The sequence below is a fragment of the Ursus maritimus genome, unplaced genomic scaffold (assembly GCF_017311325.1).
Source record: "Ursus maritimus isolate PB19 unplaced genomic scaffold, ASM1731132v1 scaffold_18, whole genome shotgun sequence".
Classification (NCBI taxonomy): Eukaryota; Metazoa; Chordata; class Mammalia; order Carnivora; family Ursidae; genus Ursus; species Ursus maritimus.
The window spans coordinates 10,399,093-10,420,804 of NW_024424230.1; the positions used below are offsets into that span (position 1 = coordinate 10,399,093).

The 21,712-nt window shown below is 34.3% G+C and overlaps 1 protein-coding gene across 2 annotated transcripts in view; it reads left to right on the plus strand.

The window, feature by feature from the left end:
- Nucleotides 1–21,712, plus strand: part of CDH19 (cadherin 19) — a 90,907-nt gene that overhangs the window by 14,618 nt on the left and 54,577 nt on the right. For both annotated transcript variants that reach the window (XM_040632445.1, XM_008704804.2), the window contains exons 2-3: nucleotides 7,386–7,687; nucleotides 10,786–11,080. In XM_040632445.1, the coding sequence (XP_040488379.1) occupies nucleotides 7,493–7,687; nucleotides 10,786–11,080 (490 nt within the window). In that variant the 5' untranslated portion in view covers nucleotides 7,386–7,492. The remainder of the gene's footprint in view (nucleotides 1–7,385; nucleotides 7,688–10,785; nucleotides 11,081–21,712) is intronic.

The window sequence follows — 21,712 nt, forward strand, 5'->3', positions numbered from 1 at the left end:
AGGCAGACATGAAGGTGGGAATTAACATAATAGACAATACAGATTTCCCAAGATATTTCAGCTGAAACAGTTCAACAACCCAAAATTTCCCAGCATTAACATACTTGCTTTTGTGTTTAAGTAAGTAGACAAGGTTTTAAATAGGTTTACACAAATATACAGTACCTTTTTTTTTGGAATGAATATTGAGGCAGTGTGTGTAATACTAAAAAAATTAGACTTGGAGGTATAGTCTGTAACTTGTTACCAACTACCAAGGCTACTGCTGTAACAGTCATTATAAAGGGATAAAAGAGGAGTGTTAATACACATTTCAAAGCCCCCATTTTTTTCCCCTTTTGTAGGTATATAACTCCTTGAATTTAGAGAGAAAAGAATCTCTAAATACTTCCCTGTAATAATTTAACCACTCACAGCCCCAAGGGTTGCATTTTACTGTTTGTTTCACACTAAAGTTTTATAAAATTTGCTTGCTTCACACATTTGGATCTTGATATCAGAAGTTAGACGTGCTTATTTAAATGGAGAACAAACTGAGGGTTGCTGGAGGGGAGGTGGGTAGGGCATGGACTAGATGGGGGATGGGTATTAAGGAGGGCACTTGTAATTTGCACTGGGTGTTATTATAAGTGATGAATCTCTAAATTCGACTCCTGAAACCAATACTACACTATATGTTAACTAACTAGAATTTAAACAAAAACTTAAAAAGATAAATTGACGAAGAGAAATGTTTTATCTTATTTTTAAGTAGCATTTTAGAAACCATGATTTTGAGAGTTTTCCTTTTCCACTTAGCTTTAGAACTTCCTGACCATTGCAAATTATTAGTCTTTTGATATATCATTTTGACCAAGCCACTCATGGTTTTCTAAAGATGGAGACATTATATTAATTGCCATCTGTTTTTCTCTATGAGAAGCTGGCTTAGTTGAGCTTAGTTTTAGCTTTCCACAAGCCTTACAGAATACATTATATTTTTATAAGTTTTCACAGATGGAATAATTATCTTTATGTAACCACGAAGAGGTCATAGAAAAGACAATTCATAATTAGATTCAGTTACAAACTGTATAAGTGCATAGATTATAATATTTTTCATCCCTTAAGTCATAATTAGTCTTCTTTGAAAACAATTGTTCTGAGTCATACTGGGATCATTTTCAGCCTATATATGTCCATGCAATATCACGTATTATTTCAAGCATGACAATATTTATTTGTCAGAGTCACATAGCCATGCTTAGGGGAAAAAATGACATTCAAATCATTTGAAAATACATGTAGAACACATGCATTAGGAGCCATATATCCTACACTTTTTGCAGTAGTCATTTATAAAGTCTTTTTTAATATGTGTGTGTTGTTTGGAGAAATAATAGTAGCTGAATATTTCAAAGTTTAGAAATAAATCATTAGATCTTTCCCATGCACTTATAGATAGCTATTTTTGTGTAGTTAAAAGCACTTACATAACATTAATGTTTGTCGGACAGTATCTAAGCATATTAACTCATTTAATCAAGATAACTCCATGGGATAGGCACTAGTGTTAAACTCATTTTTCAAATGAGATGAGTAGGTTCCCAGAGGTTAAACCTTTGTCAAGTCATATAGCAGTGGGCGGCAAGGCTGGTGTAGTCATTCACCGCTCACACCAGCAAGTTGCCTGTGCAACATTTCATCTCAAAAAATTTGGGAGAAAACCCCAGAGGCAGTCAGTGGTGATCTCTTGATCTTCACTATGGTACTAAACAAACTTTTCTTTCGTAAAATAGTTTAATAATTTATTATATAATCATGTGTAGACATGTATTAAATATTAACACATGTAACACACATGAGGAAGATTTTAATTCATTTATAATTTCTCGATGCAGACACAATTGCTATCTGCATTTGAGGGTATAGTCTTTCAGGCCTTCTTTTCTGCACATGTCAACATATTTTTTCCTAAATTAATGGAATAATTTTCTTTGTATTTATTTCTTTCACCTAACAAAGTGTTACAACCGTATTTCCATATCATTAAGTAACTTTAGAGCACCACATTTAATGGTCGAATAACATTATGTTAATATGAATTTTGTAATTCGTTTTTATTTACTTGTTTCCTTGTTAACTGTGAGACCAATTTTCTGTATCTCTCCAAATGAATAGATTTAAAGTATTCAGAGAATTCCCAGTGTTTTTAAATTATGCAGTAAAACAAAAAGCATGGATAAATATAGGTGGGTTTACCTCCTAGAATAATGAAGTGATATTAGAATACTTCTGTAGATATTGGAAATAAAGTATTGCTTTCTTTTTGGTGTTTTTCTTTTTGCTTTATTTTTTTCTATGTTATGTATTTTCACAAGAACATTAAAAGAAAAATTTCGCTAAAGAAAAATATTTTACAGGTTTGACTGCAATCACACAAGAAAAATAAATGTAAGAAATAGTGTGTGGACATGCAAGGGCCAAATTAAAATCATTACTAACCTGGCAAAGATATAATGAAGTCTTATACAGATTAATTGCATCGCCAATTAATGAAGGATACAGTCCAAAAGTGTTTTAGCTAAATCTTCAGTACAGAGGCATATAGTGATTTAGCTTAGAAATAATGAGAAATCACGTTTTGCTAAGTTGTGGAAGGCGGAAAAAAGTGGGATACCAGATTTTTTAAAGTGATATTTTGCCAATGGGTATTTCATCAACTGGGATCTGTCTTTTCTCGTTGGGAATATTTTCACATTCGGGCTCAATTTTGTCAAGGCGCTTAGCACTGAACACAGTACTCCTTAATCCACAAAGTCCTCTCCACCAGCCCAGGGATGAAATGGCACTTGTCGCTCCCCATCGTAGGGCATCACACAAATAGTGAACAGGGAAGGCTGTAATGCCAAAGGGCTTGAGAAGCTCTTACGCGGACGCTCGGACCTTATATTAGCTGTAGCACAATGCTTTTATTTGTGCCAGTAAATATGTAACATATATGTTTAACGAGAGTTTATAAATGGGACAAAGATGTTTTACATTCTACGTCTACAGAGAAAGAGTGGGCGCATGGTTTATTATAAATTTTGGTTCAGAAATATCGCTTCTTCTCACTTATGTATGCAAGCTCTATGCACGCACATTTCTTTCTATATTTCCTATTAGCGGTTCTGAGAAAGCCATTTAAAAGCCTTCGTGTATGGTGTCACTCTGAGGCTGCCAAGTTTCACTTGATTTTTAAAAAGATCACAAATAGGATTAAGTTTCTATATTTATCCCATCCACATTTTCCTAGCTTCAACTTTTATCTTCCTCTGCACAGACACCACATCCATCATTCTGACTTACTCTTCCCCTCCCCCCCCTTTTTTTTTTTACCTCAAGGATCTTTAGAACAAGGGGGAAAAGGTGTTCTAAAAGGAGATAATAGAAAACATTTGATTATGTCTCGTTTCAAGACTGGTCCAGAAGTTCAAATGCAATTTCTGTATATTTAGTTAATTTAAATAAGGTGAACTATCAGTGGCAGATGCCATGCACTTTGTTAGATATCTACACGTTTTCGTTCTTCAGTAAAGCTCCATGCCCTTAAGATTAGATTTCCAGTCTTACTTCCACTGGTAAATAACTATTTGTTACTGGACAGGTCACTTACAACGTCTTAATATAAATTTCTTCATATGTGAACGTAATACATTAGAGAAAATTCGATTTTAATACTAAAATTATATGATCCTATTTTTTTTTAAAGATTTTATTTATTTATTTGACAGAGATGTAGACAGCCAGCGAGAGAGGGAACACAAGCAGGGGAGTGGGAGAGGAAGAAGCAGGCTCATAGCTGAAGAGCCTGATGTGGGGCTCGATCCCATAACGTCGGGATCACGCCCTGAGCCGAAGGCAGGCGCTTTAACCGCTGTGCCACCCAGGCGCCCCTATATGATCCTATTTGAACATAATGTGTTGGTACATTTTATAAGTGTTATTCAAATATTAATATTATTTTGTAATCTTGTCTTAATAGCAATGCCACTTAATTTTATACATTATATACTTTGAAATAATATATTTTCAAGATATGTAGTGAAATATAGTTCACTCTACATTTTGTTTAATATTTATAAATATGCCTAGTACGGGCAATGAGATTAAATCTAACATGAGACACAGTATTAGTGTTTTTCCATATTGTAATATTATGCAGGTTTTCATCTGTACATTCACCTGACTGGAAAATATAACCAGGACTGGAGATATAGGGCAGAAATGCCACTGCTTGTTTCTCTAGGGCCCATTTCAGACAGACTAATTGATAGCATTTTTCCTTATTAGCCCAGACTGTGCCTGAATATTTCTCAGGCTGGAACTGCTGACAGCTGTCAACACTCTTCAATCAGAAGTAGACCATTATTTGAAACATTTTGCCTTCCCCTGAAATGTATGACCATTATAGACAATTTGGCATCTAGAAGAGTAAACAAAGCCATAATATTTCATAATTCAGACATACCTACTGCTACCATTTCACTCTGGTATTTTTATATTGAGGTTCAAATGAAAGGGTACTCCTTTCTGTTTTGTTATGATTTAGGATTGTAAAATAATGATAGTTTAACTTCTAATTTTAAATTTAATTGTAAAATAATTCAATCATATGCTTTATCTGAAAAAAAAATCTAACATATGGTAGAAGAATCACCCAGATTTAATGAGTGCTATTATTTGACATATTTACTTGAGATTGTTTAGAGGGAGAAAAATGAGACATATTTCTTTTTTTTTTTTTAAAGATTTATTTATTCGACAGAGATAGAGACAGCCAGCGAGAGAGGGAACACAAGCAGGGGGAGTGGGAGAGGAAGAAGAAGGCTCCCAGCAGAGGAGCCTGATGTGGGGCTCGATTCCATAATGCCAGGATCACGCCCTGAGCCGAAGGCAGACGTTAACCGCTGTGCCACCCAGGCACCCCAATATTTCTAAACCTCAATATTTAAACCAGTTTTTCTTCCTACTAACATGGTAATTAACATAATAAATTTTGTGTATCATTTTTCTTTTCCTAGACTTACTTTACAGAATTTATGTATGACAGCAGTCTCATGTCGCATCATCTTATAATTTTGAAACACTTTAAAATTGGTATTATATGGTACCCTGATTGGAACTTTATTTTTCTATATATATTTTTCAAATTAACCCAATTTGTATTTGCCTCACAGTGGACAAATTTGAAAGTTTCTCTAGATATAAAGCAGTTAAAAAAAAAATAGCTGTCAGTTTATAGATTCAACTTATTTTTAAATATAGTACATTTGGCCAAACTATTCCTCAAGATGATTGTCCAAATTTTCAATTTCATCAGCATTGTATAGGGGTTCTGTTTTGTTTTGTTTTGAATTCTCATCAATAGCTGATATTAAACTATTTAATGATTTTTGTCCACCATATTGATTTTTTAAAATACAGAATATATTGTTATTTTTTTCTTGTTTTAATTTATAAATTTAAACACAAGCGAAGAATGAAATAATAGCTATGCCAATGCTCATGACCCAATTTCAAGTATTAATTATCAAGCCTTTGCCTCAGTGGTTACCTGAGCTCCTACTGTTTCTGAAATGTTTTTAAAAAAATTCTAGACATCATGTTATTTCCAACACCAACATGCTTCCGAATACGTGACCAAAAGTAGGGTATGTTTTTATATAACCACAAAGAAACTTCTATAACTAACAAAATCCACGATGTTTTCTATCATCTCAAGATACTGAATTATCATATTGGATCTTCATAAATTCATAAAAAATGTAAATATAAAAATGGCTTTGTATAAATTAAATTCTAGACAATGTTCTTATTTTACACTTGTTCTTGTGTGTTTTAAATATCTTCTAATCTAGAACAGCATCTTCGCTAAAGCCCCTCACTTTTTTTCCGAGATGAATGAAAATATCATAATATAAAGTTGACACAAATGCGTTTACCCAACATTATAATTACACGTCACACCACTATTAGTGATAGTTTCCCATATTTATACAAAATAGCTTCCTCATTAAGACACTGAACTTGTTCTGAGTGTTTTCATTATATACTTGCTATCAAAAGGTATATTTTAGCAATTTCTAGACAACAGACATTATTTAAGTTCAGATATTCAACATAAGAATGAAGTTCTTCTGTAATTTTCACCTCATTTGAAGTTCTTCATGGCTTTCATTAAGTAATTATATAACAAAGAAAACATCTGCTTGAAGGAACACAGAGGCACTAGAGTATCCCCATTTATGATAATGTGTTCTTTCATAATTAGGTGTTTTTTAATGACTCTTTCTAAGAAGAGTCAAAGACCTAAAATATCTCTCAGTGGTTGTTCAAAAACATGTGGAGAAAATTTCAAAGTGAGATCATATTAAAAATTCCTAACAAAAACAGGGAGTCTGGCTTTTTGTTGATTATGTAGTATTAAACTACATTGTAGACCTAACAAAATTATTTTTCTTCAAGAGTCCCAAACAAACATCCAGTTCGGTTATTTGGAGGTGCTGGGACAGTGTAGTAAATGCAAAGCTATTCAATTTCCTATGAGGTTGAGAATTACCAGTCATTTCAAAGAGAGTTCGTATGATCAGTATCAGTTAAGTGGAAAGTTTTACATGTAAAATTCAGTAGTTGAAGCTTCTCTTTTAATATTTTGAAAATAGAAGATATCTTTTATATCCATCTTATATATTATAAACAGCCATTTTTACCTAGGGACTATATTTTTGTATTTATTTTCTAAAAATAGCATCATCTCTTTGTTAAGATGAAAAACATTTCTTTTCATATCTTTCATAATATTAAATGGTAAATATCTTGCATGGACTTTCTATTCACAGAGTATTTTATAACATCAGTATAACTGTTTATTAAATCCCCCAGGTTTCAAACTGAATTGTCATTTTGTCTATTTAATACCAGATCAAATACTGTAACTTGGGAAATTGGATTAGGAAACTTACGGCTATTTAGAAAAAATCAGAAATATCACATTTTCCCCCCTGGCTTGACTGTTGAGTTTTACCGAGATAGAATGGAAGATGTAAGCAGGTTAAATTAAAGGAAAAAAAAATCCATCTCAGTGTCAGCTGTCACTCAAGGAGATTGCAAGACCGACTTTTCAACCTTCGGGCAGATTTATGGCTACAGCTTATAATGGACAGTTCTTGAGTAGAAGTTTCTAATTATAGCATTCACATTATTGCCAAGCTACAAAATATAACTAGCTTAACTGGAAGATAAATTAAATGTATATTGTTGTTCCATTTTTATGAATGCAAAAGTTGTACCCTTACTTCAGCAATTATGTGAGAAAGTGTTATTTTTAAATGCAAAATTTTGTTTTGTTTCTTGTTCTTTAGGAATATGAAAGATACCTAAGACTTAAAAAGATTATAAAGGAACATACAGTTTTTGTTTGCAACTACTCGTTCCTCTGAAGAATACCAGTTGGAATCAAAAGAGCAGAATGAATTGTTGCTTATTTCTACCTTTTATGTTGGGGATTCCTCTGCTATGGCCTTGCTTTACAGCAATAGAAATCTCTACAACAGAGAAAGTTAAGCACCCAGCGGGTTCTCATCTCAGAGTGAAGCGTGGTTGGATGTGGAACCAGTTTTTTGTACCAGAGGAAATGAATAAGACTAATTATCACATTGGCCAGGTACTGATTTTATGAAAGTGTTACAGGAAGTAACATTATATAAATCTAAATGGATGGGTTAAAGAAGTTTTAAGGCATTTAATGAAATACACATTTTCTCAGTGGAACCCCCTAGAAAGCTTCAGACATCAGCCTAATTAATTGTTTCAGATTTTCAAGCACGTAAAATATTTGCAAAACTTGAAGAAGAAACGCTCTGATTTTCAAATATCACTTTTGTCTCCCATATGAAAATATTGCCCTCATTTATCAACATCTGGAAATCTGATGGTGTTATTTTTGGTAATGGATCAAAGCAACCACACTGAGAATAATAACGTTTACCAACAGTATTTAGCCTGATTTTCTATTATGCTCAGTAGGTGTTGATTTACCCATCATTAATTTTTCATGAAGCAGATTAATACCAAACCCTTTTACAGCTAAGTAGCTTCAAGAGCCTACACACTTCATTTGATTATGAAGTATAAAGAACAACTATTTTTATTTTCTCATAAGAATATATATATATATATATTTTAAATTTCCTTAATGAGATAGAACATTCCTTATTTATGTTTTTGGTTTTTATTATTACTCAATTTTCTTTAAACAGAGGTATTTACAATACCATGTCCTTTTCTGTAAGGATCTTTCTCTAGATGAATGAACCGAAAAAGTTTAACCGCTAATTAACTGGCACTAAAATTTAATTGGGCCCAAAGGGTGAAGCACTCAAAATTCATTAACTCCCTTTTCCTAGCCCTTCCAGGAGAGCTGCAGTATTAACATGATGTCCAGATTCCGAAGCAGTTCATCTATCCCATCCAGCAAATGTATATGTATATATTCAACCAAAGGCTCAGGTTAGGATCTTAGGCAAACAGATTTCAAACATTTGTGTATGTTCACTTGCCTGCTTTGAGTCACGTTTCACATCTCTTTATTCTCTAAGATGACTGCAGGTAAATCAGAGGCAGGATGGCACAAATGAAGTCCATAGTTAAGTGTCTGCTAGTTAAACTGAGTCTCTGTAGCCACATTTGCAGTGAACTCCACAGAGCACCATATGCTCTCCCATCAATGAGCGGGGTGACGGACTAACAGAGGCTGGTGACTTCTAGTGAATAAGGCTCTACAGGGAAGTGCATCAGTACAATCAGAGCAGAGACTACCTCCCCGGCTGACTGTCACATTTTCTAGTTTTTGTTTTTGTGCTCCGGGCACACCTCCTGTTGCCTCCTATCACATCATGATTGGTTTTGCCTATTTTTTTTTCATTCTGTAAAAATACTTACAAAAATATTCTAACAGATGTTTTCCCCTGAAACAATGTCATTAGTCTTAAATAACGTATAGATAACCGGTTTAAAAGAGAGTAATAATGAATATTTAGGTGTTGTAGTTAAATAGCTGGTAAAAATAAAATGTAGCTGATGTGTCCAGATGACTTTCTTTTTGAATGTTTGTTAACAGAGATTAAGTTTGGAAAGTACAATTAAGTAAAAAATTAAAGGCATATTGATTTGCCAAATCAATAGTAACTGCCTAATTGAAAATAATATTTTTGAATAGAAATACAGAAAATATCATAATACAGAATTCATGAAATTAAAATGTGTTTAACTTATGCATTTTGTGACATTGAGACTGATGTTTTCAAAAATAAGTAAATATATGTATATATGTATATATATTTTTTTTACTTAAATCTGGGTCCTTAAAAAGATCAAGCTCACTGATCCATGAAAATTATACTGTACATATGTACTTGGAATACATTTATTTATTATTAAATTTGATTTATCATCATTCTAATATTGAATCAAATTTTCAAACTGTATTGAAATGATATTTGAAAAACATAACCATACCTTACTTTCATTTGATATACTTATTGGAAAGGACATTTGTTTCCCTAGATTTCTTATTAGTAAGTCATGGAAACTTCATTTTTATCTTATGTGTAATGAAGAGCTATCAAATTAAAAGAGCTATAACTCTTTTATTATCTCTTTATTATTAAAGATTTTATTTATTTATGTGATGGAGAGACAGCCAGCGAGAGGGAACACAAGCAGGGGGAGTGGGAGAGGAAGAAGCAGCCTCCCAGCGGAGGAGCCCGATGTGGGGCTCGATCCCACAACGCCGGGATCACGCCCTGAGCCGAAGGCAGATGCTTAACGACTGCACGACCCAGGCGCCCCATCTCTTTATTATTATTCCCAATCTTTTTCTTTCAATGAATAGCAGTGTTATTCAACACATTATTAAAATTAGTTGTTTTAGATATCTTCAGATATTCCACCCAATCACAGAGAAATGTATTAATTAGTCCATTGTACCTTGAGCTATCAAAAATGTTATGAATTTGTTTAAGATTGTATTTCTTTGGTTAGCTTTGTAAATTTTCAGAGAAGCTCTTACCTGTTGTCTAAATCATAAACCTATACAAAAACCATGACTCTGTGAAAGTTTTAAAAATTTTCAGTCTCTCTTTCTCTGTATAAATGATTATATCAATAATATATATATCACAATGTTATGAGGATTAATTGAGAAATCATATATAAAGCAACTTGTAGATTTTATGGCATGTTATAAATGCCAACAAGGATGGCTGAGGCTCTCATTATCTTCTCAACATGCTCCCTTATTTCCCTGTTAATATTTTCATATTTCCTTTGTGTTTTTAGCCTAGAGATAGAACATTACTGTTTATTATCTTCCTATCTGTTTCTAGGTCCCAATCTAATACAAATATTTGAGAGTATGGTTTTAGTGACCAAGAATGTAATCATAGAGTAAACATGAACCAACTTTGTTGTGCATAATTTATGAAAGGTACTTTGTTTTTCAATTATTGTAGTTTCTAATTAGAATAATCTATTTAGAGTAATAAAATTTATATAGTGATTTACGTTGAAATTTCAGACTCCTCTGCTTGATGATAGAATTTAATCTTAAAATTAATATTTCACCTGATTTAAAATACTATGGGAATTACATGCAGTTATTAACTTGGGGAAAAATTAACAGACATGAAAATAAAATCGTTAAAATTGATTTATCCATTTAAAGATGTCTAGAAACTAAATTATTCCTCTTTGTACTTGCAGCTAAGATCTGATTTAGACAATGGAAACAACTCTTTCCAGTACAAGCTTTTGGGAGCTGGAGCTGGAAGTATTTTTGTCATTGATGAGAGAACAGGTGACATATATGCCATCCAGAAGCTTGATAGAGAGGAACGATCCCTCTACACTCTAAGAGCCCAGGTAATAGACAGCACTACTGGAAGGGCTGTGGAACCTGAGTCTGAGTTTGTCATCAGAGTTTCGGATATCAATGACAATGAACCAAAATTCCTAGATGAACCTTATGAGGCCATTGTACCAGAGATGTCTCCAGAAGGTATTGCATATTAATTTACATCAAAGATATATTAACAATGACAAAAGATTTAAAACTTTGAACTTATGTTTTGGAAGTGAATTATTTAAAGTTCAACACTTGTACTTCCTTCTACAAACATGTTGAGTAAAATATTTTAAAAAATAGAGGATCACTTAAATTTTGTAAACAGTGGTACTATATATTAATACGTTATTTGTCTTGTTAAAATATCTCAGTCTTCAAGGCAATAAAAAAAAAAGGTTAAACATGTATTTTTTAGGGATGCCTGGGTGGCTCAGTTGGTTAAGCATCTGCCTTTGGCTCAGGTCATGGTCCCAGGGTCCTGGGGTCCAGTCCCTCATTGGGCTCCCTGCTCAGCGGGGAGCCTGCTTCTCCCTCTCCCTCTGCCTGCCACTTCCCTTGCTCATGCTCTCTCTCTCCCTCTTTCTCTCTCTCTCTGACAAATAAATAAATAAATAAATCTAAAAAACAAAAACAAAAAAATGTATTTTTTACTGATTTTTAAAATTCTTTAGCTTATTCGCTTACTAGTTTCTCCATTATAAAAATGCATTTTCCAAAACAAGATATAATTTTGTATCTTACAAAGGCACATAAGGTCATCCTGAAAAATATGCATGTTTAAGTAGTAGAGGGCAATTTATAAGACACAAATACTATATGCATCAAAATCATGGAACATAAAGACAAAAACCAAAGTGGTTGAACAGCTGTGTGCAACTGTATTTATTTTCAAAGTTCCTTTCAATTCCAATGTTATTTTTATAAATATTTTAAATATAATGCATGCAGAAGCAAGTGCTTTCCATAAGATATAAGAACTGAATGCATTGAAAATCAGAAATGTCTTTCTAAAAGGAGGAAATTATGGTGTGGCTATGCAAAATTTGTTCATTCATTGAGTCAGAAAATTTTGATAGCACAATATATAGTAAAATTAAGTGCATAAAATTTACTTAAGTGTGATAAATTCTATTCCATAATGGTCATTTTAAATTATGCTAACATACTTTAAAATTGCTTTACCTAAACATTTGATTTATTAGCCACCAAATCTAAAATTATATATTCTATTGTGTATTTTCCTGATTCTTGTTTTTTAACATTCTAGGAAGCAATTTAAAGACTTCTTTCTACATGTTTTGAGAACATAGGTCTTTATAGCATAAACAAACTTAGCTGTGAATGTATATCAGGACCAGTTATCATTAGATGTAAATGACACATTTTTATTGTTCTATTTGGTAGCTGGGCAGAATTCTTCCCACTCCATCCTGCTCCTCATTCACTTTCTCCTCCTACTCCTCTTCTTTCTTAAACAGCTTATGTTATGGACCTAACATTTAAAGAAAATTTTTTGAAATGTAATTTTGGAGGTAATTGCTAATATGAAACTTATGTTTTAGTTATATCACACAAACAGTAACTATTTTTAAATAAGGTGATGTTTGATACTATATGTATGAAAGTGTTAATTATGGGTGAGGTATGATGATGATTGACTGGAGGAAGTGGGGACATTTTAGGAGATGATATTTGAAGTTGACTACGAAGAGTCCAATCATGTCATGTTCTAGGAAAATATTCCCATACAGTATGGTGAGGATTGCATATATTAATTATTAATGTGGGAGTTATTGTCATATAGCAAGCATGTAGGCATGGCTATGGATGAGATCCCTTGGCAGAGAATGTAGGCAGAAAAGAGAAAAGCATACAGGGTGAGTTGACTGTTAAGCAAAAGGGGGTTGACTGCTAATTTATAATGATTGAGATTGGCCAGTGACATAGGAAAAGAGAAAGACATGAGAAGGGATTTTGAAAAGGAAGAGGTCCTCCAACTGTGTGAAATGCTGCTGTGAGGTTGAATAAAATCAAGAAAGTGTAGTGACTTTTGATTTGGGAAGTTGAAGGCTCCTAGTGATTTTGGTAAGAGGAATTCAGTTGAATTTATGTGACTGTGATATTTTAGAGATTATTCTGTTGCATGAATGGATGGAAAAGAGGGGGTTATAGTGAATTTAGCCAACTTTAAAAGATATTATAATATAGGGAGAAAATAGAGATGTGGGGCATTAGAGATAAAGGTAAAGAGGATTTTTTTGCTGTTATCATTATTTAATCATTTATTAAGATGGGAAAGTTAAAAGCACAGTCATATACAATAGGCAATGATCCAAAAGACTATTTTTGAAGAAAATTAGGGGGCTATCTATAACTGCTGGAAAACTGTTCTTGAGAAAGGAAAGACCCATGGAATCTAGATCAATAGTAGAGGAGACAGATTCAGATAGGTTAACACTTTGGTTGATAATAAACCAGTTAATAAGTGATTATTTCTGTCCATTAGGTATGAGACAAAGGCAATAACTGAGAGCAAAGGGGTGGATTTTTAGATTTAGAAGAGGAGGTACTCTATCATGTAGAGTTGGAGAGTTGACCCACAAGCGTATTGCAGTATGTGCAATACAGTCTTTGCATCATGGCATCAAGTGTAGCCACAAGACTGTTGTTGATTCAACAGAGATCACAAAATATTGTTTTGTTCTGTATGGTATTTGACTAGCACAGATCTCTTTGCTTTGCAGTTATATATTAACCTAGTTAATCTGTGTAATTCAGTACATTGTGTGGGAGTGCCAGTCCGAGTTCAGGCCTTGTATGGAATCGTACTAAAATCAATAGGATTTTTTATTCCTTTCCGTGGGAGGAAGTGGCCAACAGAACAATAGTCAGCTGTTACCAGAAGTGTTATCTTATATGGAGATAGAAGAATATCCCCATTGTTCTGTCAACTAGGTATAGATGGTTTCCATCTGAAGCATTCCTTTAATTGACTTTGCTTTGAAAAAATCAATTATATGTGATTTTTCTGTTTTCCCCATCTCAATATTTAAGTAATGAATAATATGAATTATTTTACCTGAATATTTACTTAGTGCTCATGTTCTTTCCATATCATTGCCCTTTTGTAGGTTCATGGGTGTTAATCTTGCTTGCAAATACCATACCCACCTATCTTATCCTTTACAAAGCAACAAATGCAAACATTTTATTCTCTGTTATCTTAAATATTATGCATTGTATTGTAGTCAGCTATCAATTATTATATTTGAATCTGTACTTTGCATGTAGAATTTTGTAGAGTACTGAAAAGAATCTCCATTTGAGGATGTCATCAGAAGAGAAAACCAAGAAAACTATGAACTACTTGTTGCTTATTAAACACATATTTATTTACAAGTAACAATGGGCTTTTACTGATTGCATTTATATTTAAAATGCAATTACTTCCAAAACTAGAAATACCAAATAGAATTGAGATAAAACATTGTTTTTCCACTTGTTGGTCTGGAATTACAAAATTATTATCTCTCTTCCACACAAAAATATAAGGTCTGTTAGGCTAGGAATCACACAGTACCTGAAGTTTGTGATGATTGAGTCAAAGAATGAGTGCCTGGATGGGTGAAAAGCTATGTAAGTAATTAGATGAGGTTTTGGAGATGAACGGAGGATACTGGTGGATATAAAATTCAGGGAGGCTCTGTGGGTGTGAGTTGAGGCACATAGTGACCTAAAGTGCTTCAGGCTGTCTCGGAATAGTGATTCCTCAATTATAAAATTTCCCAGTGCAGAACTTCTAGAAATATTTAAATTTCTAGAAACATATAACCTACTGAGACTGAATCATGAAGAAACAGAAAATCAGAGCAGACAGATTACTAGTAAGATTGAATCACTAACTAAAAACATCCAAACAAAAAAAGTCCAGGACCAGTTGGCTTCACTGGTAAGTTCTACCAAACATTTAAAAGAAGGATTAATACCAATCCTTCTCAAACTCTTCCAAAAATTTGAAGAGGATGGAACACTCCCAAACTTAATTTTACAAGGTTGGCATTACCCTGATACCAAAACCAGAGAAGGACACCACAAGAAAACTACAGGTCAATAACTCTAGTGAACACAGATGCAAAAATTGTCAACAAAATTTTAGCAAGCCCAATTCAGCAGCACATTAAAAAGATCATATACCATGATCAGGTGGGATTTAGCTCCAGGATGCAAGGGTGGTTCAACAAGAGCAAATAAAACATGATATACGACTTTAATCAAATAAGGTATAAAGATATATAATCTCAATAGATACAGAAGAAAATATTTGACAAAATTCAGTATCTTTCAGAATGAAAGCTCTCAACAAGTCAGCAATCCCACATCTGGGTATATATGAAAGGAAATGAAATCACTATCTTGAAGAGATAGCTGCACTTCTGTGTGCATTGGAGCATTATTTGCAATAGATAAGACATGGAAACAACTTAAATGTTCATCATGGATAAATAGATAAAGAAAATTTAGTATACACACACACAATGGCATATTATTCAACATAAAAAAGCATGAAATACTGCCATTGATGACACATGGATGGACCTTGAGGGCATTAAGCTAAATGAAATAATTAAGACAGAGAAAAACAAATACTGTAAAATTTCAGTTATATAATTGGACTCTAAAAAAGTTTAACTCGTAGAAACAGAGTAAAGTGGTGGTAGCCTGGGACTGGGAGGTGGGAAAATGATGAAATGTTGGTCAAAGGGAACAAAATTTTAGTTATAAGATGATTCAGGTCTGGGGATAAAATATTTGGTATGGTATTCTTAACATTACTGTATTACATATTGGAAAGTTACTAAGACAGTAGATTTTAACTGTTCTTACCACAAGAAGGTAAAATTATAATTATATGAGGTGATGGAGGTGTTAACAAACCTTATTGTGATAATCATTTCTCAATATATTTGTGTATATCAGCTATCACATTGTACACCTTAAACTTACACGACGCTGTGTATCAGTTGTATCTCAATAAAGCTTGGAGGAAAAAAAACTCACTTTAATAGTATTTACCATCAAAATAACAAGTCACCCATTATAAAAAAAGAGATTGAATTCAGTTTATGTAAAACACGTGCAAATTGAGATGTCACTTTTTGAATTCATAAATTTAATAAGCATCAACACTTAGCAGCGATTTCTCTGAAAAATAAAAATCCTTATTTCTTAAAATGCATCAAATTTGAAAATTATAGTCTATAATATGTCTTTGGACATGTGACTTGAAGGTGACTGAGTTTGGGATGGATTACTCTTTGTATTTTCTCTGAACATATTGTTTGCTTTCTTAAACACAGTCTATTTATTTGACTTAAATTCTCTCACATTATGAAAAATAGAGATGTCAAAAATACAACACAAGAATAATAAGAATGACCTAATTTTCAGATGATGATAGAAAAAAAAATTTGAAGAATATTTTGTACGTTTAAGGTGACAAGTGGGAAAATGTCATCTGTTTCTTGAGTTTTGCTTGGAGGTTCTAGGTTGTAAAATAATTGCTTCTCAAATATAAACGCAGGAGGTATGGGCCAATTAGTCTCTGTAAATAAATAATGATCCTCAAACTAATAAAATAAGTGCCCAGTGTGAAAGAATGAGCAGATCCACAGATTAAAACCTTATTTCTGTCATGAATTTGATTTCAGAAAATTATAATTTTACTAAATTATCTAAAATTTTGTATCCGTTTTAGTGTCACAAAAATGAGACACAGAGTGTAAGTCAAAATAATATTATTTAATTTGGGCTTCTTTAAGCTTGACCATAACACAATTCAACATCCTCTCAATAAATTTGCTTCAGCATCATCAAAGTGTACTTGTACTAAAACTGCATGTAAAAATAGCCAGTCTATTCCACAATTTATAACTTCATTCTAAGAAAAGCCTGTTTAATATTTTACCACTGACCTTAACACACAAAAAATTACATACTAAAATAAATGAGTCATTTTGAAACCTACAGTTCAGATCTTGGCATTCAAACATGTATTAAACCAGGACACACTGTTTATTTAGTATTCTATATGAATGGAAGCTTTACATACAAAATGTCCTTGTCACAGGTTGCTGACTTCTCTGTTGCCTGCAGGATATCTAAATTAGTCTGCATATCAAAATTTATCACTCTTTTACATTTTTATGGATGCCTCCCATAATCACTAGAAAGAAGATAAAGCATTTGGTGTGAAATATGAGATATCATTTAATAAAGTTTTGTTACTAATATTAAACTTAACATTTAAGTGAGAATCATTCAGTCCTCTGTAATACTTCTGGTTAGTACTAAAATCCATATAAATCAGTATTGATGGAATTACACTATTCTTACATTAGGTTTTACTCTTGATGTGAGAATATGTCTAATGTGTTGGGAAATCACATTATTCATGCTGTCAATAATGCTTTTGAGCTTCAAAAATTTAACAGTGCCACAGTATAGTTTACATGTGGTTTCTCATATGCAATAAATATTTTATCTTACACTAATATACCATTATCTTACTATAATTTCGTAGCTTGTGTCATAACAAATGAAGTATATCGGCAAACTGCAGTTCCCAGTTCCCATGGTTTAGACTTCTAAACTATGATTTTCCTCTCAAGAATTTGGTACAAGTTTACATCCTGTGTTACTTACATAATAATAAGTTTTTGTCATATAGTATTGCTGACAAAATGGGTGAAGTCAAATATTGCCTTAAACTTTTCATAAAGTCCTTTTCCAAAAAATAGCTTTGAAAATTTAGAATCTACCTAAAAAGACAAAACTGATTTTAAATTTCCATTTATGTAGCAGTAATATAGGCAAGTAATATCAACCATCAATGTAGTAATAGAACCCAGAGTTATTATATTAAATGTTACATTTGTATGTTTATTATTGGAACAAGTAAACTGAGGAATTCCTCTTATTAAAACATGATTCTAAAGGGCTCCTGACTGACTCAGTCGGTAGAGCATGCAACTCTTATCTCCAGGTTGTGAGTTTGAGCCCCCATGTTGGGTGTAGACATTACTTAAAAATAAAATCTTTTAAAAAAACCCATGATTCTAAGAGAGTAATATTTTGTGAACTTTTGTTCATTAATAGAATAGATACAAATTGATTTAAGAGGATCTTTAGACTGCAAGAGTCTGATCTCTCTTCATTTCCACACAATATAGCCATCTCTGGTCAAGCTATAATGACTCAACTCAGAGATGCATGCTGACACCAAAAGGCAGTCTAGAAGATGATGCCCTATTTTGGGTACGTGCCCTAGCAACTGACTTTTTAATAGATACAGCAGATAAAGAGTGGCCAGTTCAAGTAGGATGGCTTATTGCCAAGGATGTGAGATTGCCGTTGAAAGACACTGACTTGGGGGCGCCTGGGTAGCACAGCGGTTAAGTGCCTGCCTTCGGCTCAGGGCGTGATCCCGGCGTTCTGGGATCGAGCCCCACATCAGGCTCCTCTGCTGGGAGCCTGCTCTTCCTCTCCCACTCCCCCTGCTTGTGTTCCCTCTCTCGCTGGCTGTCTCTATCTCTGTCAAATAAATAAATAAAATCTTAAAAAAAAAAAAAAAAAGAAAAGAAAGACACTGACTTGGTCAGTACAGTACCAGCATGTCATGTGTGTTCTAAACACTGCCCAAGGCAACTGCCAAAGGTGTCTGGAGCCACCCAATGGAGTTTCCAGTTGTTGACAGGTTGGCAAATTGATTATATTGGCCCCCTCTCTCTGAGTGAGAATTTTAAACATGCCTGGTTTTGTGTGGAAACAATGCTTTCCCTTGTCATTGTGTGAACCAGGCTGCCACTATGAGGGAATTAGAGAACCTGAGTGCTGTGAATGGATAGATTATGATCAAGGGTTTCACTTCAAAGGTGATAATATGCAAGACCGGACACAAGAACATGATTTTGAATGGCTTCTCCATCTCCTGGGTAATGTACAAGAGGCAGGGTTGGTAAAAAGAAAAAAATGAAACATAAAGCAGGAGATTAAATTACTAACAAGTAAAACCACCTTGGCCAAGTGGACTAAAGTACTGTCCCAGGCTTTTATAGATTTGAATGATCAAGCAGTAGAGTTTGTTGCCCCATATTGCCAGACTGGGGAACCCTGCTGAGGCAACAGTACCCTAAAGGTATGGAAGTCAGGAGAAACCACCATTGCCCCAAATCTGCACTTCAAATTAACAAGCTATGCCTCTGAGAACACCAAGCCCCATCATGCCTGGGAAGAGAGTTATTTACCAGAATTTGCAATGAGATGTCCCACCAGGATGGGTTATTTACTTCGCACCTCTGGGTGAATGGAAACTCTTTGCTCCTCACTGGGATCCCATTGTCCTGGTGCAGCTGGACCTGTTGAAACAGAATATCCCTGGAATAGAACACATACCATTAAAAGAAAGAAGGTGTTTGGGTCCTGGTCTGGCATATCCCACCCCCAGTTCATCTCCTTATACCTGGTAGTGCTGCCTGGACCAGCTAACATGTGATATGCACAGCCAGGTCAACTTCCTAAAGCTACCGGCCTCCCTCTCCTCAAGGCCAGGTGGGCATATTGTTTCCTGCTAGTTTAAGCAGGAAGTTATGACACATAGAAGCCCTTACTAAATTCACCCAGCAACTTGAATGATAGCAAGCAAAGTCTGCCCTTAGTTGAACACTGGAATGTCTCTGATGATAAAAGCTGCCCTCTAAAGTAAAACAGCCTTGGACGCTTACAGCCTCACAAGGAGGCGCCTGTGCCATTATTCAAACAAATGTTACATGTTCATACCTCGTGACTCTGTTAATGTGTCATCTTTATTAAATCATATGAAGATAGAAGTGATCTGACCCCCAGCTTAGGGGACTTAGTAAATGAGTGGTTCAGGTCATGGGATTCTTGGTGGAAACAGTTGTCACTGATTTGGGAATTATTTTCTTAATCTGTCTTTTTCTTTTATGTGCCAGAATTAACTGCCTTCAGGGCAGCCAGATATCTGCCAGATGAGCCACTTCCATGCTAGCGATGCCCCTTGCTGATGGCTTAGGGCACATTACGGAAGAGAGGAGCATGTAAGATTGTAAGAACAGGTCAAGAGGTTGTGAAACATTGGGGGAGATCTTTGAGAGAGTGTGACTGCCAGTTGACCTGCGTGCTGGGCCTGGGAAATTAGAGGCTCCTCAGCCCCTCTCCTGTCCTTGGAATCTGGGTTCCACTAGGCTGGTTCCTCTCCCAGAAGCTGCCCCAAGCACCCAGACTTGAGATAGAGATGTGGTATTGAGACTCTCTGTATGGTATATATGACTGAAGCTACGTAGGGCCTCTATAACTTTCAAGACTTGGTGGACAGATCCAAAAAACTGCTGGTCTTAGAGCCACCCAAAGCAAGCCTCATGAATAAGTTCTCTTGCTCAATACAACTACCACCTACCAATCTAGAGTGGGCTGTCCCTTTCTTTGGTTTCCTCCTGTCCTCCTTGTGAAGGGCCGGTTTCAGATTACAGCCAGGAAGATCAGGAAGATTTTGTGAACTAATAGTGATCAGATCTCCAGTTTGACCCAGGACAGCCCTGCTTAATCCTATTTTTAGGGGAGCATTTTGTCCAGAAAGCATTTGGCCCTGATTTTGTATATTTTTAAATATTATTAGTAGGTGCATTATAATAAGCCAGAGTGAGTTTGGAGGACATCTTCTTTGTACTTGTGGCTCTCCATGGGTTGTGAGAAATAGTGTAATAGTGGAGACATACGGGCATTGAGTAAAATGTCTCCTTTTAAGACATGATTAAATCTGAAAGAGAGCTAGTGATAACCCAAGCACTCTTCATAAAAACAAAATTAAGAAACTGATTAAATTATGCAAATACATGTAAAAAATATCTATCTGGTGATGTATTTAATATTAAAATAATCTATATAAAGCCATTTTCATTAATGCACATATATATCATTTGTCCTTTAGAAATAACTTTATTACTAGCATAATTTAAAGAAACTTTAATTTTGATCCGCCAATGTTGTTAAACCAACTTTGTCAGTTTTACTGAGAGCACAATAAAATGTTGATGAAATGAGTGAAGAGGCTAAACAGGTTGGTTCATATGTGAGGCATGCACCATGTTTCATTCACTGATTGAGTAATGCACCATTAAGGATAACATTCTACTGAATGCCGTTTCAGTAGAGTAAGAGCAACCAGTCCAGGCTGGGAAAAAGGGACAAATGAGTATGTCTAATAAACAAAAACAGGGATTTGGCATTGAGACAAATACCAGGTTTATCAATCACCCAATCCTGATTAAGAAGTGTTGGCATTTGTCTTTTTTCCCTGACGTTCTACAAAAAATGTCCTATTTTTATGGAAGTTTCATCATTCTGTTATATTCATGTTGTGTACCTTTCACATTTATAGCTACAATTTATTTTAAACTGATTTTTTTAAACGTGCCAATTTCTAGATCAAAAAAGAAATAACTGATGGATGTGTAGATGGATGGAGATATCCAATTGACCCTGCAACTTTTATTGAAATGATTCCCCATTGCTCACCTGTGCCACCATTGCATGAATGAGTTCTCCACATATATATGATTTGGGTTCTGAATCTCTAATCAGTTGTATCATCTTTTGTTGCTCCTGGGGCTAATGCTATATGGCCTTTATTGCTGTGATTGTGTCCTAAGCCTTGCTGTATGTTAGTGCAACTCCTCCAGATGTTTTTCATCAAAATCATCTTGGCCA